General features: G+C 35.8%; 1 protein-coding gene and 1 long non-coding RNA gene across 40 annotated transcripts in view; one reads left to right on the top strand and one right to left on the bottom strand.

The window, feature by feature from the left end:
• ADGRL2 (adhesion G protein-coupled receptor L2) overlaps positions 1 to 24,045 on the top strand; it is a 373,380-nt gene extending 349,335 nt beyond the window's left edge. For 7 of the 39 annotated variants that reach the window (XM_085512217.1, XM_085512213.1, XM_085512214.1 and 4 more), the window contains 10 exons: positions 71 to 291; positions 1,562 to 1,628; positions 9,362 to 9,453; positions 10,302 to 10,346; positions 10,635 to 10,661; positions 11,330 to 11,498; positions 15,068 to 15,196; positions 15,622 to 15,718; positions 18,450 to 18,578; positions 21,947 to 24,045. In XM_085512217.1, the coding sequence (XP_085368343.1) occupies positions 71 to 291; positions 1,562 to 1,628; positions 9,362 to 9,453; positions 10,302 to 10,346; positions 10,635 to 10,661; positions 11,330 to 11,498; positions 15,068 to 15,196; positions 15,622 to 15,718; positions 18,450 to 18,578; positions 21,947 to 22,701 (1,731 nt within the window). In that variant the 3' untranslated portion in view covers positions 22,702 to 24,045. Of the gene's footprint in view, positions 1 to 70; positions 292 to 1,561; positions 1,629 to 9,361; positions 9,454 to 10,301; positions 10,347 to 10,634; positions 10,662 to 11,329; positions 11,499 to 15,067; positions 15,197 to 15,621; positions 15,719 to 18,449; positions 18,579 to 18,804; positions 18,887 to 19,385; positions 20,671 to 21,171; positions 21,225 to 21,946 lie in introns of those variants that run through there. The other 32 variants (XM_085512232.1, XM_085512236.1, XM_085512233.1 and 29 more) reach the window with 19 other exon arrangements.
• Positions 16,796 to 25,919, bottom strand: part of LOC146759045 (uncharacterized) — a 29,212-nt gene continuing 20,088 nt past the window's right edge. The window contains exon 2 of the long non-coding RNA XR_014933027.1: positions 16,796 to 17,021. This is a non-coding gene — a long non-coding RNA (uncharacterized LOC146759045). The remainder of the gene's footprint in view (positions 17,022 to 25,919) is intronic.

Raw genomic sequence — 25,919 nt, 5'->3', positions numbered from 1 at the left:
CCTATTTAATTAGAGATTTAGTGGTGTAAAGATTTGTGGTTTATATTTCCATCTTTCTTTTTCTTTGCAGATTGCATGTCCAATATTTGCAGGTCTCTTACACTTTTTCTTCCTGGCAGCCTTTGCCTGGATGTGTCTAGAAGGAGTGCAGCTTTATCTAATGCTAGTAGAAGTATTTGAAAGTGAATATTCTAGGAAGAAGTACTATTACGTTGCGGGCTACCTCTTCCCTGCTACAGTGGTTGGTGTCTCAGCAGCTATTGACTATAAGAGCTATGGAACAGAGAAAGCGTAAGTAATTGCAAGTGACCTGAGTGTTTTTCAAGTGAATAATTTTTTAAAGCCTATTAGCTGTCAGAGGGTCCCTGACAGACTAAAATACCATCTGAAAGCTTTATTGGTAAGAGAATGGCAATACTGTGCACAAATTTCAATCAAGTCTTTTGTAATTCTCTAGGTTCAGAGGATTTGTACTCCAGAGAGACCAATTCTAAATTATGGTCTTTCTTTTAGCGCAAAAGATTGACCTGAAACAAATTGAAAAAGTAAATAACATTTTGGCCTCAAATGTATATGAAGTAAAATTTCTTCTCAACTTAAAGTATCTGACAGGCTTAACCATCCAGTTTTAAGCTAATGCTTCATTAGATCTCTTTGTTCAACTGGCCCTCTAGCTAACTCTCATCTTGAATATACAGTACAATATTCCAGCCCATATGGTTCACTTTGATAATATTTTACCGTGCGGGTAGAGCAGGATCAAAATTAGCCACTGTCTTTTATTTATAAAAGTACAGATACATATAGGAAGTGACAGAAGGTAGACAGAAAACATTTCTGAGGATTTGAGTTGCTGGAGGCATAAATTTGCCTTCCAGTAGTGTTTACTTTGTCCTTTGATTAAATTAGTTACAGAATGGGAAGATAGTGTTGACTACAAGAAAGCTGCTTGATTTTGCTACTGATGAAAGACAAATAAGAGCAATTCAGTAGGGAACTGGGCTGTATGAAAAACAAATCACTAAGTGAAGTTGGCCCTAATAGGTTTACACGTCATTTGGTTTGGTATCATATGCATTCTTTCTCTCTAGTTGTACTCCCAGTTGGGATGTTTCATTTATACCAGATTGTTTTTCAGCCAAATGTGGAATCTGAATGTTTTCTATCTCATATTCCTTGGGAGTAAGCACATTACATATGCTATAGAGTTAAAAGCAGATTCTAAAGATGACTGGGAAAACCTGTGAAAAGTATTAGCTGTTGTTAGATTCATTAGTTAATTACAGCATCAGTGACTACAGCTTTTGACCAAAAGGAAACTTATTTTGATCGTTTCTTCTATGGTATTTGTTTCTGATGATGGATTTTGATGTACAGTGGTTTTATTAAGTAGGACCCACCACAGAAGTTACACGTTAGAAAACATTGTGAACTAAATGATACTGTTTGTCACTGTTTACCAACAATATGTTAGTTTAAGAAGCATTTTGTGCTTTTCATTTACTGGACTGAGGAGCTATTGAAATGGTTTACCTTCCATTTTTGTTCTTTTCTACCATAGTTGCTGGCTCCATGTAGATAACTATTTCATATGGAGTTTCATTGGGCCTGTTACCTTTATTATTCTGGTAAGAACTTTATTTATTTTTTTCTTTTAGATTGTCTTGCAGAAAAGTTTCAAATGATTAATTATCAGAGCTGTGGTGAAACTTCAGTATAGCCATTTTTTCCTAATGGTTTGAACTCCGAAGGTCATATTGACATGTGTAGTCCTATGAAAAATCATTGAAGTACTAAACACATTATTTTTAAAAGGAGCCGTTATCATTGCTTTCATTAAGTCACTACTGAACATGTTCCAGAGCTTAACTGCAAATTTTCCAACATCATTAGCTGAAAAGAATGTTGGAATACATTGGATAATTAAGAAACTCTTATATCTTGGAGTACTTACATGGTATTTATACCTATATTTGCATACGCTTTTTTTTCAGTGACTGCTTCTGTATATATTTATGCTGCATGTTACCTATATCAGACATACAATACAAGTTCATGTGTTTCAGCATAAAAATAGAATATTATGTAACCAGGAGAAATCTTATGGAAACTTCTATTTTTTTTTGAGTAAATTAATCATATGCATGCATACCCATATATGCACCCACGCCTGTGTGCCCCACTATCCATTCTAGATTGAATATTGCATTTATACACTCATTATCTGTTCTCTGAGCACTGCTTCTCAATTTCAGGTAAAAAGTGCAGAGTCATTTGTCATCCCAGAGAACATCTCCCTGTTTTTTTTCAGGTTAATAATGTCAGCACTGTATGATGTAGGAACTTGGAAGAAAAGCAAATGCAAGATGTGCATTTTGGTTTTATATGGTATTTCAGTATTTTTAAACTTTACAGCATTTCGAAAATATTCTAGAAGGCTAAATCTAAGCACATAATCTGAGAATAGAGAGAGCTTTTGTCATAACTACTAATAGTTAGAAGGGATGAATTAATTTTGTTTTAATACTTTTTTAATGCTATTCCCCTGCCTCTGCAGCAGTGGAGTTGTGAAGGTCATTCATCCAGCACAACTTTCAAGTTTTTACTTTTATAGATTTGTATGCCAAACACACTTTGAATGTTTTTGTAGCTTATAGTTTACTTCTCCATGTAAACATAAACTCATACTTTGATAGTGGAAATTTCTATTAAAAATGTACCTAGCAGATCTTTCATAAGTTCTTTATTCCCTCCTGGTATTTTCAATATTGAAATGAGCTTATGCATATTTTGGGTCAGTTTTACTTTCTGCTTATGTCAAAAACTATTTTAACCCTTGAATTGGCAGTTAAGGAAAGATAATTGTGCAGCATGGAAGGTTTAGTTCATTAGCATATGTAACACAATAGAAAGCACAGCAATGACAGCAGAGTAGTAAGGTCCTAGGCTGCTACAAGTGAGGGATTGCTCAGATGCATCAGCTGTGGACACAGGAGAAAGATGGTGCTTACTTTTGGAACTCCATCTGTACGCAGTGATCTCCAGCAAGATACCCTGCCACTGCCAAGCCTTAAGTGAGGTCTGGCAAGGAGCAGATCCTGTCTCCAACCCTTCTAGTCACTAAGGAGCTTTGTATGCACCTGAACTTCCCTGGGTTGGCTCTGACTTCCCACCAGATGCTCAGTCACTGTTTCAAGCTGTGACTCAGCATTTACACTAAGGCATATTTTCAGAGAAATAGTTTTTGATGAGTGTATTGAGTTAGAAACACTGAAATATTTGCAAGATTTAAGCCTAGACCATTATAATAATTATACAGAGTTTATTCTAAATACATTTAAATTTAATCAAGTATGAGGATAATGGGTACTTTTAAAAATGAAACCTATAATTACAATTGAAATACATAGTTACTATTTTCAATATGATAGGAGATATTTGTCAGAACAAAGTTGTTCGCTGCAGTTGTTGTAATCCTTAGAAGGAAACCGAAGTTTCTTGTAACTATAGTTCAGTTACATCAACTCTGATTGTGTGATGAGAATCTCACTTTCTATGTCTTGCTTTTTATTTCATTGTTACTGCAAGTATTTTGCTAAGTCACCTCTATTTCTCGCTTGCTTTAAAATAAGATTTCATATGGGAAGCTTTGGGCATTGCTCACGGCTTTTTCACTTCCTCCTAACCAGGTCAGAGTGAGAATAGAGGTGAAGGACATTTAATCATATTGACCGTGTACAGACATAGTTCACTATTATTTACTGGCCATGACATTATTATCCTCCAGCAAATCATTTAGACTGAGACGCAAAAGGCCTTAGGGAGCAGTATTCCCAACTTCAAAAATATGAAACAGCAGGTAGCAATCACAGAACAGTTCCTGGGAGTAATTCTTCTCTAGCAATTGCTTTGCCCTCTAATCGTCCCAATTGAGAAAGCAAGAGACTAGAAGAAGTGTGAGAAGTGTAATGGCTAAAAAATAATATGCCGTGGGCAGTGTAACCAAAGGCAAACCATGGTTGTACAGTAGTGTGCTTAGTAGCATGAGAGAATTTCACTGTAGTAAGCTTTTTTAACATGTTAATCTAAACACTTGCTTTTTTTGACAGTCTTGCTTACTTCTCTAATTTACATAATTTTCTCTGAGTTTATAAGTGTCTGCACTTGTATATGTGTACAGGTTTAAACAAAATAAGGGTAGAGAAGTAACGGAGGGGAAGTATGAAGTTCCTCAGTATATCTTCTGAGGAACTTCCAGCTTCACAGCTTCCATAGCCTGCCATGCCTTTGGGCACCAGGGTTATTATATCTATGAGAAAAGAACATGTAAGTAATGAGCGGTGGGAAACCATTAGTATGCCTGAAATGGTTTAATGAAAGCTTGGATCATGACACGTCAGGAGCTGTTCTTATCATTTGGACAGCTCCATCTGCATCTTTAATAATTAATTCAGTTCAGTAAGAGTTCAGCTTGCACGCTCATTTAGAAGCCTTCTTCAGAGAGCACCTCTCTCACTGCCAGTCCCAGAGAGAAATAGGCTTCTGCATGGCTAAGAGCAAAGATCTGGAGATACAAGAGCAGTTTTAGAGCTGCATTTGCCAGGTAACAAAAGCTCCAGGGAGTTCAAAAAGGGTCAGAACATGTGCAGTTCAGCTAGGTTACTTCAGAGTGGTGTTTCTGTTCTTCTGTCTAATCATATCCATGTCAGCACTGCAGGCTGTGTGGAATGAATTTTAAGCTGCTAAGATCAGGCAGACGTGATTCAATTGAGCAAGTTGATGGCTATAAAGCAAACAGTGCTCTCCTATAATCTGTGGTCAGAAAAGCCAAAGAATTTTGACTTCTAAGTAGATCCATGATCATTCATATCGAAGAAATGAAGTTGGTTTGACTTCAGTTCAGCCAAAACTACTACACTCTGCTTCTCACAGGTGGAGGTAATCTATTAGACTACCAAAGGCTTTTTAAGCAGAAATTCCTAGGGTGGCCTGTTTCATTTATATGGGAATGTATGAGATAAAAATCTGGATGCATACATACAGATGCACACATATCTAGCTCTACATTTAAAAACTGTTTACAGGCTTATGTATAAAAGAATACGTAAGTATATTTTAGTAGTAGCCACTTGATGAATGGTGTTTATCTGTTGCTCACAGTGAATTTTATCATAATTATTGCAAAAGGCAGTTTTCTTTAGCTACTAATTAATGGTACCTGAGACTAATTCCAACCCATTAGTCTTCTGTGCAGATTACTTCATACACTTTTTTTGAAAGTTAATTTGATTTGAAGACATTCACTCTTAAAATTACATAGATCCCAGGTGCCAAAAAACAAAATTCTACCTATGTATTCATCATATCCGGTACCTTCTGAATTCCAGACTAGAACTGGCATTGTTGGTGTTGGATATGAAAGAAGCATGATCTTACAGGGTGTTCCTTTTGATTATCTCCATAAAAATTGTACAATTTTCATATTTTAAAGTAGCTGTATTTTAATTTTGCTTAGTATGTATTTGTTTTTCTTCTGCTTAATTCTATCCAATTACATTTTCCATATCAAGGGTTAGGTAGGTAGGAACTGGTACTTTAAAAGGTGCTCATGTTCTTTCTTGTCTGCTTTTACATACATTTCAGAATCCTATGTGTGTAGATTAATTCTCTATAATTCACTATCCTGTGTTTCATAGAGGGTAATATATTTTAATAATTATAGCAAAAACTGATGTAAACCTAATACACATTTCAGATGTGTATACTGTCATTGTGTGTGTGTTTCCATGATGTATTTATGCTGGTTGCCACTGAGGGAGAGCAGTATTTTTTGGGGTGGAGATTTTGGTTCATCTCAGATGGATGCAGCCCAGTTGTCAGGATGAGGCCTTGCCCAGCAGCAGCCCATTGTGTAGTAAGAATAAGAGAAAGTCATCACGGTCTGAAACCCACTTTTTACCTCACAAGTTTTCTTTCAAAAGCCCACCTTGCTGTTCATATGGATCTTTATGTGCACGAGAGTACTGCATGTTTGTGGTGATTGCTCTTCTTAAATAAGTGTTTTTACTCAGGCCCATCTGTCAAGCTTGGAAAACATCTGAGTTTATTTGCTTAGTTTAGCAATAGTTCAGTAACCACACATGCATAGAATAGTGCATGTTGGAAGGGACTTAAGGCAACCTGTGGTCCAACCTTCTGTTCCAAACAGGCACAGCTCTGAGCTCAGTGCAGCTTACTCAGGGCTTGAAAAGAAAATATAAAGTCAGTACAAATGAATGTGAAAGTATTAAATGCATTTACTTCGTGTACAGACCTTCCACCACATGTATTTCTCACCAAGAAAAATGATTTGGCTGTTCCTCCTAGAAGTAATTACTCTCCAACAAGTTCCCTTCTCTCCCTGCTTAGTGTCTGGTGTAATAATATGGCAGAATGCCCAAAACTCATGAGTTCCTCCAAAACAATCAATTTCTAGATGAAAGGCTGTGAGGAAGCCAAAAGTGACTGCATTTATAGCAGATTTGGTTGCAGTTTTTGTAAGCAGGCAGAATAGGCTTTTGGTAATGACACAATGTTCTAAAGGATGTCAGTGTGTTTGAGCAAACGGCAAATGATGGTCTTTGACTGCTGAAACTATGCAGTGTTTCACAGTGATGGAGTAACAAGTATCATATGCTCTGTTGTCATAGTTACTTTGCCTTCAAAGTACAGTATTTTGCTTTCTTTTTCTTAAGAAGGCTCCTTCGCTATTGTGAATTATTTCCAGAGTGTTATTTTCTGTCAGCTATTTTTGGGGCTCTATTTCCTAAATTAGGATTAAAACATATAGTAAGAAAGTGTTATGTGCAGTTATTCTGTATTTCAGCAAGGAGATATAAACAGACAGAGCTTAATACCTACATAAAACCTGAATACACTGGAGCTTGGATAAAGTTCTGTGGTAAGGCTGTGCTTGCTTGTATGTCACCAGAGGAGCTTCAGTATCTAAATACAAGCTTTTGTTTTTCATATGTCAGACCAATACTACACTCTTACAAAGAATCAGAGGATAAAAGCCTTATGTTTCATAAGGTAGTCATTTATGGATTTAGCTGAGCCTATGAGTTTTTAATCCAGGAACGATATCACTGCTACAATGCAGGATCCTTCAGGGTAGCTCCTTAGGCAAAGAGCTGCTCTGCAAATGCTGTTCTGAACTGGATTGTGCAATCCCAGAAGCACAGGTTTCAACCAAAGTTGATTTCCATGTTAGCATTGGCACAGGGCACATCTCTTTAGCACTCAATCTGTTTTCACAAGAAATAAATTGAAGTTAAGCAGGCTGGAAGAGTTCATCTTATACTAGCTACCAAAATGTGCAAATAACTTTATCAAATACAAAATAATGAAATCCGCCTGACAAGGCATGGAACTGAAGGTCAGAGCCCACTCTCATTTCTTCTACAAAGGCCAGAGACAGGAGCAACTTGCTTAGTCATACAAGTAACCTAGGGCTGCACAGTGGAAATGTAGATAAGAGAGTCAAAATTATCACAGTGATGCAATGAAATGTTTCTCAACTGGTTAGTTGTAACTCAAAGTTTATAAAAGACAGTCAACATGGACATGAGATATTGAAACTTTTATTTGCAGCAGTGGAAACTGTGCTTAATTTATGTACATACTTGCACTTAAAGTTTGAATATTTTCTGTCAGTTCTTGAAACGCTACAAATAGTAAAAGCTTATTTTTGTTATTTGTATCACATACACTTTTTGTGTTAATGTCAAGATGCAATTGTAAAAACATTTTATTTTGAATCAGGACTGATAAGGTCAAAAGCTGACAAATGCTGCTCTGGAGTTGAGAGCTACAGTATGGGAACACAGTGTTCGTTCTGATTTTGAGGCTGCAGCAGCAGAGATAACATGGTTGCCCTTAGCAGTAGGAATTATTTCTGTAATAAATGGTTTTATTAAACAGACTGGGATCAAAGTCTTCAAAATACTCCTCTTTATTGTTAAGATCTTCTCTTTATTAGGATTTCAATTACATTTCTGACTATTGTGGCACAGCTGTAGTAACACTTGTAGTATGAACCCAGTGTTACAAACGCTGTTGAGATTCTGATGTCTCAAACCAAAGGCTCCCCGAATTAGAAGTATGAGCTTGTTGATTCTCCATCATTCACGATTTAAAGATACACAGGGAAGACTCAAAGAATGGGGTTATAATTCCTATCTATCTAATATGTCCAAACATATTCTCCCCTCTTCTATTAGCTTTTGGTTTGGGTATTTCTTGTGTACCATTGCACTGAAAGATAGGGATGTATTTTCTTCTTCACAAAAGGACATGGCTTTTGATGTTTTTAAACATAGAATTTTTAAACATAGAATTTTATTTGAATTATTTGCATGACATAGGACAGTGCACACAGATTATTCAGGCTATTTACAATGTTTCAACCCATTTTTGCAGACATTTGGCTTTCTAGGGTTCTTCATATGGTTTGGTATCAGTAGCAGAAAGGCACATAGTGCCTCTGGTGATTCCATTTCACAGTAGGAGATTTGTGAAATAAAGAAACAAAGATATGAAAAATTTTTCTTAGTTTCTTCCTTGGTGTCTATATGTAGCACAAGAATGAGATGGCATGGTCCTTTCCTTCAAGTGACATGCAGTCTTGCTTTAACAGTATTCAGACTAAGGAATGAGAGAGCGAGCAGTAGGGAGGGTACGTCCACAACATATGTCTGTGGCACTGTTAAATTTGATGCATTTGCTACATCTTTATGTTTCTTTTTCTTTTCTATTTGTTGTTACTACTTTTTTTTTTTTTTTTTTTTTTTCAGTTATGTTTGAGCTCTTTTCAGGACCACAGGGGGATTTGTGAGAATAAAAAGGAATAAAAAATAATTGGGGGGGGGGGGGGGGGGAAGAAAAAAAAAAAAAAAGTGAAACCAAAAAAGGTGAAACCAGCAAAGACTAAAAACTTTCTGGGAGCAGAATGGGATTGTGAAAAGGCAACTAGTGTAGCACAGATGGAAAACAATGCCAGAGTTTAGAGCTGAACAGAGGTTGATCACAGCATGCTGGAAGATGGAGCTAGATGGACACTGACGTGTGTTGGATATGAGCTGAATATGGCTGGTTCATTGCACTGTGGTCAATTTGGCAAAATTAGGTGAAAAAGTAACTTTAAAACATTTTTGCCCCTCATCTGAATTTGCGATCACTTTTTACAGACAGTCTGATAAAGTTACTCAGTTTCTCTACATATTAGAAAATAAACCATTGAGGTTTTGTTTAGTCTGTAACATCATCGTTATTCAACCTTTCACTTGAAGTAGTTTAATTTCATTCTTATCTGTTTTGACAGCTGAATCTTATCTTCTTGGTGATCACATTGTGCAAAATGGTGAAGCACTCGAACACTTTGAAACCAGACTCTAGCAGGTTGGAAAACATTAAGTAAGTGCTTTGTGTTCAAGTATGAGAACTGTGATTATTTTCTGATTGCTGAACTGATTGAAAGCTACTCTCCATTAGTAGCACATGCCATTCTCTCCCAGCAACTGCAGATGTCAATTAGAAGCAAACAGAACCAATCCTGCTTTCGTCACATTGTTTCCGTAATGTCACAAATGCTGGTCAAAGTTAGATACTTTCAGCCTGAAAGTAATGCCAAGAAACTGTTTCATGGAAATACCACTGCACTGTAGTAATTTCATTTGCATTTAAAATGCAGTTCAAAAATGATGTTCCTGTTAGCATGACTGATATGATTATATTAAGTTTGTTTTGTTAAATGACTTTCTGATTTAAGGATTCTGAGCAGTTTCTACTTGTAATCCTGTTGTCCCAAGAGAATTGACTCTATTATTATTGTTAACTTGAAGATTATCTGCTGTTTTCATGCTAATTTAGCAAATGTTTACTTTATCTTGGTGCTGTCCTGCAGTATCCTTTATGCAGAGTAATGCAAGTGTTATATAATTAACGAGGTTTTGTCAGCTCTTGCTTCTTAAGATAGCCTTCTAGCGTATAGCTTTATGTTGTACTGAAGGTTCTTGTTATCAACACTGAAGGGATGGTGCAACTTTATAATACTAAGGGTTGGATGTGAAAGGGTCTTAGAGATTTGCTTTGAATTTTGAAAATAGCAAAGGGAGATTTTCACTAAGGCTAACATTGTGACTAGATATTATGGATAGGTCAGTATCAGCTTCATTGCATGTTGCATGATGAGAGAGAGAGCTAATCTTTAGCATCTCTCTCTTTTCTTCCTTTTCCTCTTTCTGTCTTCTCATCCACACCAGTAATTACCGTGTTTGTGATGGCTACTATAATACGGACTTACCTGGGTAAGATAGAACCCTACATTAACAAATTTCTGGCATGACTTTTAACTTTACAAACTCGGTCAATATTGTGGATTGCCCTTAATTTTAATTAACTAGTTTTGAGATATCTGATTTGCTAAAGAATTTTTAACTATTATATGCCTTTATAATTTTAAATTGCTTGCCTCTGCATTTTGAATTTCCTAATTTTGACTAATTTTTATAGACAATTAAAAATGCTCTTATTAATTTCTGTTTCAATTCTGTCTAATAATTTTGTTTCTCTTTTCTGCTTATAATGCTTTCTAGCTATGAAGATAATAAGCCATTTATCAAGTAAGATCATTAGTTAGATGTGGAATTCACTGACTAAATTCCCTTTCCCTTTCATTCTGTGCCGTTATCTACAGTTCCTTTTCCTTAACCTACTCATGATGGAATCTTTTTTACACTATTCTATAGAGCAATATCCATATTTTTTGCCACATTTCAGCAGAGTTTCTTCATGCAGAAGTTAGACCATCTAGCTTCAGTTTAGCTGAGTTTATCCGAGCATTAAAGATTTGGGCTCTAGGCTTTTAATCTGTTGTTTAACCTTTGTGCATTTGTGTTACATTATTTGGTGTCATTTAGCAGCACCACTGTTTAAAATCTATGCTGTGATTAGTGACTAAGCCAGATTTATCAATCTCTTTTGTAATAGCAGATAAGGCAATGGAGTAGTTGGGGTTTGCACTATACTTCGACATTTCAAAGTATTTTTGACATCCTGTGCAGTTCTTGAGAAAGAAAAAGGTCATATCTACTCTTGCTGTTTTCACTGGAGACTAAAAGTACCAAATGGAATTGTTCTTTCTTTAATAGATGAAAGGTTAAACCCAAGGAATTTTTACAATTGAATATGAACCTAGTAAAAGTCAACTGCAGGAACTGAAATGTTAATATTGGATTTGGCAACATGCAATCTTAAAAGTAATGTTAGTAAAATTAATTTTCTTTTACAGATCCTGGGTCCTGGGTGCGTTTGCTCTCCTGTGTCTTCTTGGCCTAACGTGGTCATTTGGCCTGCTGTTTATCAATGAGGGAACAGTTGTGATGACATATCTCTTCACAGTATTTAATGCTTTCCAAGGAATGTTTATTTTCATCTTTCATTGTGCCCTTCAAAAGAAAGTAAGTAACTAAAAACAGAAATGTGTGCTATGTCCTTAAAAATACCGCATACATTTCTTAAACAATAAAGAAAAATACATTTTGAGAACAGGAGTTTTTTTGAAGAAGTTTAAGGAAAAGACTAGGATCAAAAGCAGTTCTTGCTGCATGTTCTTCAGAGAGTCATTTAACTGCTCTTTGGCCTGTAAGAGTTTAAAATGGATGCAGTGTTTCCAACCTGAGCTTTAAAAGTTTAGAGGCTTTGGGAAGAAAGTTATTACAGAAGGTGTACTGTTTTAACATTGATGATGCAGTATGTATGATGTTGAATTCACAGCTTAAAGTCCTTTATGCACTTATGAATCAAATCCTGCCTGCAGCACTGCAAACAAAGGATCTTTTACAATATCAGCCCATCTCAGCCTGGAAACATTCTCTCAGATCAAGGCAAAGACCTCTCATGAGGTCCTATTATGCTGACACATAAAACTACAGGTGGTAGGCAGGAATTATGCTGCAAGCACTTCTTCATTACAAAATTAAGTCAGATCTGAAAATTAATTTCATTTTGAACTTCAGCACACCTAAGTAGCCATTAACTGCAGACAACTGGTAGTGAGGGGAGTTTACTAAGTAAGTACACCAGCATGACTACTTGTTTTCAAGCATTTGCCTCCCCCTGCAAACCAATAGGTAAGTGCTTTTAACTGGAGAAACTGAAATGCCCTGGCAACTACCTTCCCTAATGAAAAGACGCTCAAAATTAGTTCTGGTCCAGTTCTAAAGAAATTAGTTCTTTGCCCAGATCCCCTGCAGAGAGGGACGCTTGTAGAGGAGGGATGAACAGACAAGTGAGAATGAATTGAAGGGCACAGATGTCCCTCTCTCCTTCTGTGTCCCAGACTAAGAATGGAGACTGTTTTCATGCCTTAGAGATGCTCCAGTGAAGGATGAAAGGAAAATGCTTACAGAAGGCATGGCAAATGAAAATAAAAAGACTTGAGAGCAGAGAGGAAGTGTATATGTCGAAAAAAAACCACCACAAACCATAAGATAAAATGCAGTAAATCCATTGTTTGGAAAAACTCAGCTTGCAATAGTTAGGTTCTAAATATTTTTTACCATTTTTAGGCCAGAGGCCTAACAGTTATTAACTCCCTTTGTAATTAGCTCACCAGAGACATAATTAACTGATATTTATAGAGTGATTCAAGATTCTCGGATAAAAGGTTATTATCTAAGGGCAAAATCACATTCTTGCATGTTCTCAGCTCTAACAGAACCAGTGTCTCTAGATTTGGTGTAGGCTTTCAGACACGTTTTGGGAAATGATGTGGAAGACAGAATGGATTTTATCCAGAGGAAAATGGCATTGCTTTCATTTTGAGATCAAAACACACTTGGAGATGAGAGCTATCATAGGAAAAGAGGGAAGAAATTTTCAAAATGTAAATAATTTCTATATTTAAGGTTTCACATTGTGTTGCTTTTTTATCACTTATGTTGGCCTTGATAATAAAAAACAGATTCTGATTTTATTTCTTTTTACAGCTGTGCATTATTTTTTTTATTAAGTGGAGTCAGCAAAAAACAATATTAAAATACCAGTCAAGTGTGAAAAAGCATAACCTGGAGCAATAAGATTTATACCTGAAAGAATGTTAAAGCTACCATTTAAGATTTTTAAGTTTCGATGAGTTTGACTGGATGTCATCTGATCCTCTGTCTGCATAGCTAATGTAGTCTTTTTATTCTGTTATTACTAGTTGGTCACTAAATTGAACAGAGAAATAGAATTGTGAAAGTGAAAACTATTATGTTTGCAGCTCTGACAGGATGATAGTGCCATTGTTTCCAACTATTTCCAACAAGCTATAATTTAGAAATAATGACAGAGGAATGCGCTGTACTGACAGATAATGCACGTTCACAGCAATATAGGCATTAGGCAAAACCAGCCCTGGAGGGTGGTATTTGGGTGAGAATACAGTTTTGATTGCTATTGTCTCTACTATATAGTGTTCTGGAGCATTTAATACCCATTAATGGTCAGGAATGTGTTTTCTTAGTCTCTAGTGATTATATATATAGAGAGTTTTCATCTTTGAGAAGGCAAAGGTAAAGATGATTATAATGCTATGTCCAAGTCTTTCTGTTTTTTTTGTTTTTCTTTTTGTATGTTTGTTTTGTGCTGATATTGGTAGGAGTTCACTTAAAATGTGTATGATATACATTTAAATAGATGAGTTGTCATCTTGGGATTGAAATTAAGGCATTAACTATTCAAATTTTCCTGAACTTCATAGTTTATAGAAACACCACGTTATGTACTCCGTGATGAAGTTCTTGGAACACTGAAAACAGTGCGTGGCATATTTAAATCCACACTGCTAATTTTTTGCATTTATCCTTCTTTCTCAGTTTTACATTACATAACTTTATTTCTGCCGCACATAATTCTGTAGGCCAAGCGGAATTTACAGATTAGCTGAAATGTCACTTTTCAGAAGAATTTAGGAGTCTCATTGATGCACATGAGACTCCTGGATTACCAAGTATCTGGTAGAATATTTATGAATATAACATTTGGCATCTTTACAAGTTTTATCCAGTGCGTCCTTTCACTGATCACGTTGCCAGGATACGTGGGCTCTTTTATGTTATTGGAAAATAAATAGCAATGTAGCAGTCATCAAATGTAAGAGAATTAAAAGTTCTGTAAAATCATCCAGATTATTTCTACAACAATGTTAATGCAAATGAATTACAAAACTGAAGTTTCCAGTAGTTCAATGGAAACAGAAGGTAAGTAAGTGGAAGACAAATACTAAAATCATTATACAGTCAGAGGAGACAATAGCAAAAATTCTGCTTTTTGGTCCTAAAAGCAAAAGACGTTTAGTTTCCCAGCCTTTGTAGTTCAACTCCTGGCTCTGACCTTTGCTGGTGCCCCACTGCTGCAGCTGGTGAACTAGCGACTATTTGAGTTACCCAGCATAACTTCATATGAAAAAATGCTCATAGTCCTTGCAGTTTAGACTAGACTAAATATAGTCGTCTTGGAATACTTCTCTGAAAGGAATAACTAAATTGGGCAGTACTGAGAAGCTCAAAGGCTTGTTGCCTCAGCCTTTCTTGCATACCCAGATGGGGAGACAGGCTTTCTATGGATTATGCAGCAAAAGTATTGCACCAAAACTTTGGCACCAAAAACTATTGAAAAAAAAAAAAGACTATTTTCAGCCAATATTCAATTCAGGTAAACAACTGTATTAATCTACATTATGAAGACAAAACAAAAATAATCCTGTAACAACTCAGCAACAATTATTAATACACATCTAAATGAAGTATCTGTATACCTTAGAAGTGATTCAGAAATCCTGGCTAGCCTATAATGTTGCCATTAAGTAAGGTAAAATATCTAATTTTGCTAATGGCTATCATTTCAGTAGACAAGAATTATCTGTTTGTTTGAAAAGCAGTTGAGCATTTTCAGTGCAAGATCGATGTCTTTTTGTGAATGAAGATATTTGTCACTCTGTTTTTTTGTGCTGAAGTTTTTTTGTTTTTTTTTCTTCCCCCTATAGGTACGTAAGGAATATGGCAAATGTTTCCGACATTCCTACTGCTGCGGTGGACTACCAACTGAGAGTCCTCACAGTTCAGTGAAGGCATCGACAACAAGAACCAGCGCTCGCTATTCCTCTGGCACTCAGGTAACAAAGATTTTGACAACATCTTTTAATTAACCTTATTTATAAAATGCCCACTGAGATGTGCTCCAATCAGAAACAGTAATTGTCTTCTCATTATTATCACTTAGGTGGCAAATGCACACTTCTGCATGCTAGAATTGATTTCTTTTTAAAGATTTCACTTTAGTTTGGTCTAATGCAAACACCTTATTTTTTCTTGTAATTACAGGCTGGTTTATTGGAAGGTTTATACCATCATGGTTCATCTAAATGAAATTTAATAAATTAGAATTGTAATAACAGAGGATGGAGCTTTGCTCTCTGCCGTAAGAATGGCTTACCATTCTTACCAGTCCAAAATAAATGAGAATATACAATAGTACGTAAGTGGGAAAAAGTCTTCTGTAACTTAAATGCTCTTCTGTCTTGTTGCTTTACTTTAACAGAGTCGTATAAGGAGGATGTGGAATGACACTGTGAGAAAACAATCTGAATCTTCTTTTATCTCAGGTGACATCAACAGCACTTCAACACTTAATCAAGGTCAGTCACTGGGAACATTTCAGTTTTAGAAGACTTAAATTTTTTACAGATTTTATATAATTTAATTTAACACAGAAGAATTAAAAAGAATGTGTTTAAAAAAAAAAAAAAAAAGAAATCTGGAACAAATGTACTCTAAAAGCAGAGTTTTAAAGTCATCCACCAACCAGCACGTTTTAAAGCCATGTTCCCTCATCTGGCCCCCTGATACAGAAGTTGAATTCCTCCATTCATGGGAGCGCATTTAAATAAGTTTCATCAATAATTTAACTTAAAAGCAAGATCATAATTTTAAATCTTTCCTAACCTTTATAGGTTAAATCTGAAACAGAAATATGAGTGCAGTAACATTTTAATGCATATTTGACTATGATTTTTAGGTGCAGAAATTTTCCCAGTGAAATCTAATTGATATCGTTTCTATGCAAAAGATGTCTGTAAAGCATTTATCTTTTTTATTTCAAAGAGCATTGTATCTGTCACATGGGATAGAATCCAGATTTTCAGGCACAGAAGCCAAAACTTTAAGTTTCTTATCTTGATTAGACTTTGAAATCTGTAACTGCATTTTCATGTCCACTTAGAAGACGAGGGTATTAATCAACACAGAATGTCCCTTCTTTTCTCCACTTCCCCCACCCCCCCTTTTTTAAAAAAAACAGTTTAAATAGTGGAGGCAAAGACTGTGAAAGCCAGGCTCACAGCCTTATTGTTCCACTCACATCCCTAAGAGACAAACATGTAGTTCTGACCAGTTCCTGCTTGGCTTAAAAAGTTTCAAACAGAAAATTTACCATTGTCAGGACTACTGTAAAACCCCTGTGAACCACAAATAGCAAATTTTCTCCCTTGTGGTTTTCTCAAGATTTGGTGGTTGAGACCTGTACTTAACTCCTGTTTGCTTTGGAAGTAAAAAGTGTAGTATTTGGCAAAAGACAAGATTTCAAAAAGCATGATCCTACTGGCTTACAGAAATATCTAAGACAACTTGTGTGTCTTTTTGTTCCCTCCTGAATCTTTATGTTCTCTGGCAAAATTAAAAAAAAAAAAAAAAAAAAAAAAAAGATAAAATTCTCCTAAGTAGAAAATTTATTTCTTATTTATTAAGATATTTATTTATTTATTTATTTAGAGCCCACAAATATGGTATAAATAAAAGTCTGGGATTTCACCATAGGAAGTACACTTTGCCCATGCTACAGCTTCAGGTGGTTCAGAGCTGTGCACAGAGCTTGGAGGCTTTTCCCTGCTGTGGAGTTCCAGTCTCATCACTTCAGATACCACTTGAGATGCTCTGCAATGGCTAGAAAAAATTAATTGATGCTGTTGTTATTCAATTACAATAATTCTGCTCTCTCAGTGATAAATACCTGTAAGAAAAGTTAAGTGATTATCTACTAATTAGTGTTGGTGTGCTTTAAAATAAAAATCAGTACCTTAAAGGTGGCAGAAAAAACTTACGATTGGATAAAAAAAAATTGCAAACTATAAATAATTCCAGATTGTAGTTCAAATGAAGATACTGAACATGGTACACAACAAAAGGTGTTTCAGTTAGTATTTCACGTAGGAATTAGATTACAACTGAAAAAACCTACAGTGAACTGTTTTGTAGTTGTTTACTGATACAGACTATCAGGCCATAGATCTCTGCATCTTAAAATTTTCTGCTTCTGTACAGTACCAAGCATTCATATAAAATATAATATTACTTTATCCACTGCCAAGTAAAAATATAGTATAAAGATATAGCTGGCTTTTTAGCTTCCCATGGGTCTGTGATACGCTCATTCTGATTTATTGCTGTGTGGCGCAACAGAAAAGGAAGTAGAAATTTAACTTAATTGTTTAAAGTAAGTTTTCTTTGTCATTTTTCCAGGCAGTTTTTCTTTCAGTATCTACAAGTCAGAGATTAACTGTCTTTTTGGACCTCAAAAGGCACTTATTTGTTCTTTTTCTAGTTCTTCTGAATTCTTTAAGTGATGTTGCACTGACATATAAACTAGGTTTTAGAAGATCTGTTCATTCCTGTAGTATCATGCTTCACATTACATTGTTTGTAAACTGATTGTTTAAGTAAAATTTGTCATTCAAGGAATTCTTTTTTAAAACCTGGCGGATAAATCTGTAGCATGAATGTCCCGGGAGAAAATGTGAATGCTCTGATTTCTTAGAGCAAATATTTTGCTTTCCCCTCAGCATGCATACTTTTGCATATACTAAGATATGCTTGCAGTTTGTCATCCACTGTCTGATTGAAAACAGCAATTCCCTTCCACTCTCCGTGTGTTTGTCATAAAGTGAATAACAGCTCTGATCTTGTCAAAAGAGATTTTTCAATACCTTCAGATTTAAGAAACTCTGTTCTCTCCATTCTGGACAGAAATGTTTCATGATACCATTTTAAAAGTTGCAGTAGCTTTATGTAGTACCTTGATCTCTACCGATTTAATTGCAATTCTTGTGTAACACCAATTTTGTATACATTAGTAAATGTCACTCTCACCAGATGCTTACTTTGGGGATTTGGACAGCACCTGTGAATTACTGGAATCTAACTGTATTTTCCTACTCCCGTTTCAAACATATAGCTTAGACATACTCAGAAATTTTCAGCTGAATTACATTTGACAGTTCCTACATGATTCATGATGAATAAAAAATATTCTTTATTGAAACTGTCAGAATAGAATTAAAGAACTGACATTTTTTTCTGTTTCTTTTGCTTCAGGAATGACTGGCAATTACCTACTAACAAACCCTCTTCTTCGACCACACGGCACTAACAACCCCTATAACACATTGCTCGCTGAAACTGTTGTATGTAATGCCCCTTCAGCTCCTGTGTTTAACTCACCAGGTGTGCTTATACTTCCTGAATAAAACTGCTTTTATTGGCTTGCTCCAAATCCCTTCTTTTCCCTAGATAGAAACTCAAGTTGCAGTACCCTAGCCCTACAGTCTAAATTTCTGTCAGGTTTGAGAAATACAGTATTACCAATGTCAGCTTGTAAAACTGCACTATATTATAGTAATGCCTTTGCCATATCAGTATTTACCAGTAATTATCCATGTTTTTAACACAGGTGGCATAAATCTTAATGTACTATTACAGGACTGACACCACATGGTCCGAGAGCCCATCTTCAAGATATATATCACTTAGAGGTATCATGTCTATGCAATGTAAGGTTGACTCTAAAGCTTGCTGAGAAAAACCTGCTCATGGAACGGATTAGGTACTAAAGCAATGCAAGGCATCTTGACACCTTTGGATACCACAGCACAGAAAATTGTATCCAGTGTCAAACAGACCTATAGTATAGTGCAGCTTTATGGTAGATCATTTCCTTTAGGAAAATCATGAGATTAACAGTTAGAACAGTTTAGCTCTGTCGGAATAAAGGGTGTCATCACGTACCTAACATTTTGTTGTTACATTCTCTAGTTGCTTTTTTTTAACTACAGTGCAGTTCATCAGTAAATATCTAGCAGTTACTGTTAGATGAGTCGTTAAGATCACTTTAGTATTACTGGAATGACAAATCTTTGATAAAGAGCTCATGAAACCTTGTTTCCAGATTTTATTTCAAGTTTCCTTTTTAACTGAACTGTAGTTTCTATTTTCATTCTCTTGTTTTCTTACTTTCCTTATGCTTTCCTCTAGCAACCTACAGAGAGACAAGTATGGGAGTAAAACTTAACTTTGCCTATCAAATGTAAATTTTTTCAGCATGATTTTTAATGGGCACAATTAAAACATAACTAGCGGTCATGAAGTAGACTCAGCGGGCAAGTGGTTCACAATTTGCAAATGAAATGTTTCCACATTCAAAAAGTACTTGCATACTGCTTTTTGGAAAACAACATGAGGTCTGTAGCAAACCCCATTGGTAACGGAAGTTATACAATGCTGAAATAATTTGCTGTTTAAAACCAAAGCAGTGTCAAGCAGAAACACTTAACAATTCACTTATATTTTTACATTCCCACAGTAATCTTGCTACAGGCTATGGAAAGATTTCAAATAATTACCTGATCACGGGCAACAAAATTTGCCTCATCAAACCAATTTAAATATATTTTAGTATGCTTAACTCTGCAGTATATCATAGAAAACTCATTTTGGATTATCAGATACATTTTGGTATCTGTTTAGCAAAAGAAAAGAGAATTAAAATTATAGAATTAAATCACTTTCATGAGGGAAATGAATGCCAGCATGTGGTCCATGTGTTGTCTACTTTTATAAATGCCATATGTTCTGCGCAGCTAAATCCATTGCAAGAAAAGCCTTAGAACATATATGAAATTGCAAAACTACAAAGTTGTTTAATCAAAGCTTAAGGAGACCTTTCAAACAGCCCTCATCTCTGCTTAAATCAGTACACATAAAGAGGAGCTAACAGTAACAGAGTTACAAAACGATTTGCAAATTACTTAGAATTTATTCGGAAATTATTACTCTGCTTTCTAAAGTTGAAGAGAAAAATCTTTTCATGAGAAAATGCAATTACTTCTTAATTGAAAACAGTATTTTACAGAGAAGATTGAATTTTCTAGGATAAGCTGCAGCTTTAATTATGAAAAAAAGAAACAAGAACAAAAAATGTATAATCTGTTCCAAAACAACAACTTTCTTATACTCCTCCAAGCCTTGCATATAATGCAGCAGCCTCACAGTGGTCAGTCTCATTTCAGTAAACTCACTCCATTCTTTCTTCTGTAGATAAAGTGATTTTCTAGGAATGCTCCTCCAACCATCCAACTTTCCATGATTCAGACTGTTTAGTTTCTTTCAAAGTTTTTTTTCATTTACTTTGCTTGGGAAGCACTGTGCTGTCATAGTTTACATGTCTTTGTGTCTGTAGGAAATCCTTTTCTTTATTGTGTTATTTCCCCCCCCTGTTACCACCACCCAAAAAAAAAAAAAAAATAAAATTAAATTAAAACATGGAGACCTTAATCATCATAAGACTTCATTTTCTCCCACTAAACTTATTTTCATGTTTCTTAGCAGACTTACCCAATCTGTCATTTGTCCAGCAGGTATGAGATATCAGCCATGGCTGATTTCCTCTTCCCATTCCACAACTAATATTTATTCTTTGGTTTAATTTCTGTGACACATACTTACAGAAATTCCTAACATTTCTGCATTTGACTTCCATGCCCATGGTAACGGTGGGCCTAACTCTTAATTAACTATTCTGGTTCATTCAGTGCTGTCACTGTGACTGATGCAGACTGCAGGCAAACTTTGACCTTTAGAAGCCCGGGGCCGTTGTTGGCAGACAGAATTAGTGCAAAAAAATTACATTAAGTGGGAAAAGAAAAGCTGTTATTGCTTAGTAATCTAATTTGCTGAACCCTTGCTCTGACTAAGTTGCTGAGAAGCTCAGTAATTCTTCATCATGTTACAATAAATCATTTTACTTTCTTTTATATATCAGCTACTCTTAGGCCAGATAGCCTGAGCAGACAGACATGATGTGAGTTGTCCAAAGTGAGTCATTCCACCTGCTGTCTATCGTGTTGTTGGATGGTGCTTGTGGGCCCTGGTCCCTGTAGTGTGAAAGATGGCTGTCCTTGTTTAACATAAATTCTTTGTATTTATCCATTTTTTTTTCATTCTTTTCTTTACCTCATCTCAAAAATAAATAAATAAAAAAATAAAAAAAATAAGGAAAAATGTTAGAAATATGTTAAATTAAAGTAGTTGCTTGCCAGTTATGTGGGTTTATGTTGTACATTTACCTTCAGTTACGTCTGTGATCTAATTCCTTTTTAATTTAGTGTTGTTTAGGACAAATTCTGTTAATTTTCTTTCTTCTAAATCATGGTGGTGTACTTCAAAACATAGATGTTTTCCAAACAAATTGCTTTGCATTACATATGCAAGGGCATGGAGTGAACAGTTCCTTGTGGAAGAGTCACAGAAATGACATTAAATTAAGAAATTTAAATGCCACTATTCCCCACAGGAAATGCGTGTTACTACTGTATAAAGGCATCTTTCCTATAAGGTGTACAACTGTTTACATTTGGGAATGTTCAGTAACCTAACTTTTCTCAAGCCTTACTTTCAAGTACAACTTTGTCCTGAACTACATTAAAGAATTTTGTTTAAAAAAAAAAAGAAAAAAAAAAAAAAAAAAAAAGAAAGAAAGAAAAGAAAAAGCGATAAGCATATCAGGCAATAACCAGACCTGTCCTTTTCTGTTTCAGGACATTCACTGAACAATGCCAGGGATACAAGTGCCATGGATACTCTACCGCTAAATGGTAATTTCAACAACAGCTACTCATTGCGCAACGGTGACTATAACGACAGTGTGCAAGTTGTAGACTGTGGACTAAGCCTGAATGATACTGCTTTCGAGAAAATGATCATTTCAGAATTAGTGCACAACAACCTGCGGGGCAGCAGCAAGAACCACAACCTGGAGCGCACGCTGCCAGCCAAGGCTGTGATCGGCGGGAGCAGCAGCGAAGATGACGCCATCGTGGCAGATGCCTCGTCTTTGATGCACAGTGACACCCCTGGGCTGGAGCTGCACCACAAGGAGCTCGAGGCCCCACTTATTCCTCAGCGGACTCACTCCCTTCTGTACCAGCCCCAGAAGAAAGTGAAGACCGAGGGAACCGACAGCTATGTCTCGCAGCTGACAGCCGAGGCTGACGACCACCTCCAGTCCCCCAACAGAGACTCTCTTTACACAAGCATGCCCAACCTCAGAGACTCTCCATACCCAGAGAGCAGCCCCGATGTTGAAGAGGATCTCTCTCCTTCCAGGAGGAGTGAAAACGAGGACATTTACTACAAGAGCATGCCAAATCTAGGAGCTGGCCATCAGCTTCAGATGTACTATCAAATCAGCAGGGGTAATAGCGACGGCTATATAATTCCCATTAACAAGGAAGGATGTATTCCAGAAGGAGATGTTAGAGAAGGACAAATGCAACTAGTGACAAGCCTTTAATAGTGTAGCAAAGAAATATTAAAGGCCACGTACAAGTATTAAAAAGACTTAATTGGCCCCGTGCAGGCTCCCTCGTATGTGCTTGAAGAGACAATTCTGTTGACCCTGTGGTTCTCCTCTGTAATGGGGATGACTGGACCTCGCAGTTCTGTGAATTTTTATAAAACAAAAACTTTGTATATACACAGAGTATACTAAAATGAATTATTTGTTACAAAGAAAAGGAATACCAACAAGGTATTTTAAGATATCTTCTGCTGCTGAATTTAACAAAATTGTGAAAAAAAAAAAAAGAAATAAAACACTTTCCAGCCATTTTACTGCAGCAGTTTGTGAACTAAATTTGTAAATATGGCTGCACCATTTTTTTTTTCCTAGGCCTACATTGTATTATATACAAGGCGTAGGCTCTAAAATCCTGTGGGACAAATTTACTGTACCTTACTATTCCTGACAAGACTTGCAAAAGCAGGAGAGATATTCTGCATCAGTTTGCAGTTCACTGCAAATCTTTTCCATTAAGGCAAAGATTGAATACATGTCTAACCACTAGCAATCAAGCCACAGGCCTTATTTCATATATTTCCTCAACTGTACAATGAACCGTTCTCATGAAAAAAAAAAAAAAAATGGCTAAAGAAATTATATTTTGTTCTATTGCTAGGGTAAAATAAATACATTTGTGTCCAACTGAAATATAATTGTCATTAAAAATAATTTTAAGAGTTTGAAGAAAATATTGTGAAACGCTCTTGGTTGCACATATGTTATAAGCTGTTTTTCTTACACTCTGTTCATAGTACAGTAGTATGTTTAAAATGCAAGTTCTGCCCGTTTTTCACTTATTTTTCACTGTAAACAGTGTTCTGCTTTGACAGATTAGGTTTTTTGGTTTTTTTTTTGTTTTGTTTTGTTTTAATTTTTATTGCCAAAAACATAATTTGGGGAGAAAATTGTTTTAGAAACCAATTATGCCAAGCCTTGCACAAATTTGGTATAGCTAACAAAGATTGTAACTCAGTTCCCTGTTCATTCTTAATCAGGGTTGGGTGGTAAGGGGCAAAGGGGACACCAGACACTCCTCACAAACTTTCTCGTGAATAAAAGGTGCCTGTCCTTTAAAAAATAAATAAAACATAACTATTACACTTCCATATTCCTTCTGCCTATATTTAGTAATTAATTTATTTTATGATAAAAATCTAATGAAATGTAAATTGTTTCAACTAAATTCTGCTTTTTTCATCCCTTTGTGTAAACTTGTTAATAATGAGCCCATCACTAATATCCAGTGTAAAGTTTAACACCTGTTTGACAGTAAATAAATGTGAATTTTTTTCCAAATAGGTAAAATGTGCATTATTATGTACAAAGCATAATTGGCATCAGCAGTCCTTTGACCCAGCTGTATCCTGCTTAGAATGGCTTCTTTACGTTTTATGATTTAAGTGTTGAGAATTCAATAGAAACTGTCTGTGTAGTGCTACAGAAGAGAGTTCATCTTTACTATTCATTATCTTAGTCACAATTGAATAGGATCAAATTCAAATGTAGCAGGGTCATTAGGAAAATGTACTGTAATTTCATATATTTACACAACTTTTAAGTAGGCATATGTATTGAAATAAAAAAAAAATAAGGTCGTAAATACCACCGTCATATTCTCAGCAACAGTAATTAGCAGTAAATATTAGTGATGAAGATATATTCTTGTAGCAGGGAAAACATGAGTAAGCAGCATTTGGATAGCACTCAGAGTGCTATACAAATAATCAATCCATCACTGTTTTCAATTAAATAAATAAGCACGACTGCCCTCATTTCCATCAGACAGGAAAACTGCAGAAGGCAGCCCAAGATGGTAACTACAAATAAGTGGCAAAATTGGAACTCTGAAGTCTTTGTTACCTTGGTTCCCAAGCCTCTTGTTGTCCCACTGACACCCGGGCTTCTCACAGATCATGCCAAGGACTTCATTTGTTGCAACTTCTGAAAATGCCTTTCTTCATTATCACAGAGGCCATTGTTTCATGTGTGGCCAGTGTGACTGAATACAGGTATGACAACAGCAAAAAATTAATTTGAAAGCCTTAGAAATTCTGTTTGCTTCCAATCTGCTGGTAAATATAAAGCTCCATTAGAAATATATATTGATGCACAATAGTTTCACATATGCGCATTTTGAAAAAGTTTGGATTTCAGACAAATTCTGGGGGTGGGGGGCAAGAATTCTTGGTATTTAGCTAGATCTAACTATAAAAATTACCTGGGTTGAGGTGGAACCACATAGCTCAGATAACCTCAGTATAATTGCAGACAGGCCTGTGACACTGTAGCATTTTTCACTGAAGACAAAAGCATCTTTACTGGATACTACTGGTAACTCTCACCAGTAAGTTACTTAATACTTAAAAGTTACTATCTTCGTGGCATATTTACAAGAACATTTAGAATTTAATCAGAAACTGTTTACTTCTGTTTAATAGAGATGCTTTAAAAATCTGAAGTCTTTGTGAAGTAAGGATTTGTTCTGATTCAGGGTATACCAGCAGACACTTTGGAGCAAAATGATTCCCTTGGTCTGTCTGGCAACTTAAAAACATACCTGCTGCCTTCTTCCTAGGAAATCATGTCTTAGGGATTTAAAACCCATGGTGCTCAAGTAATTGCAGTACATGACCTAGTAACATCACCAGCTTTCAGCAGAATATTCAACCCTAATTCAAGCAAGTACTCCTTTGTGTCACATGTTGTCTAACTAAAGGCAGTGAAACTACATGCTGGAAGGTTTGTAGCATTGTGATCTTAAAAATAAAAAATAAAAAAATCCAATTGCAAATGTAACAAGTATTCCTAAAACAAGAAAATTGAGCTGATGAACCTAAGATGAACCAGCTGAACCTAAGTATCATATGGGAATTCCTTTGTTAGCTTCTTTGTAGCATAGTTGTTGCTTTTTACCAAGCCTGTTCTTTTTCTTTTTTCTTCTTTTAATGTTTTGCTAGTGAAATGTCCTGTGTTTAGCTAGCAGTCAGTAGCTTGCCAAATTTCTGTTGGTGTAACTTCTCAGTGTAGTAGGTTACAATATAATTATATAGCCGACAGCTTATTGTAATTTCTTTGTGTTCTCTCTCACGTTCCTGCCATCTTGTCTTGGGATCAGAAGGACAGAAGAATTGAGAGGAAGAGTTCAAGAATAGCGAAATAATGACAGCAGA

The sequence above is a fragment of the Coturnix japonica genome, chromosome 11, assembly GCF_054131305.1.
Source record: "Coturnix japonica strain WE chromosome 11, WE-NBRP24, whole genome shotgun sequence".
In the NCBI taxonomy this organism is placed as follows: domain Eukaryota; kingdom Metazoa; phylum Chordata; class Aves; order Galliformes; family Phasianidae; genus Coturnix; species Coturnix japonica.
Note: the sequence above shows the minus strand (reverse complement) of the source record. Positions and strands in the feature narration are given on the sequence as shown.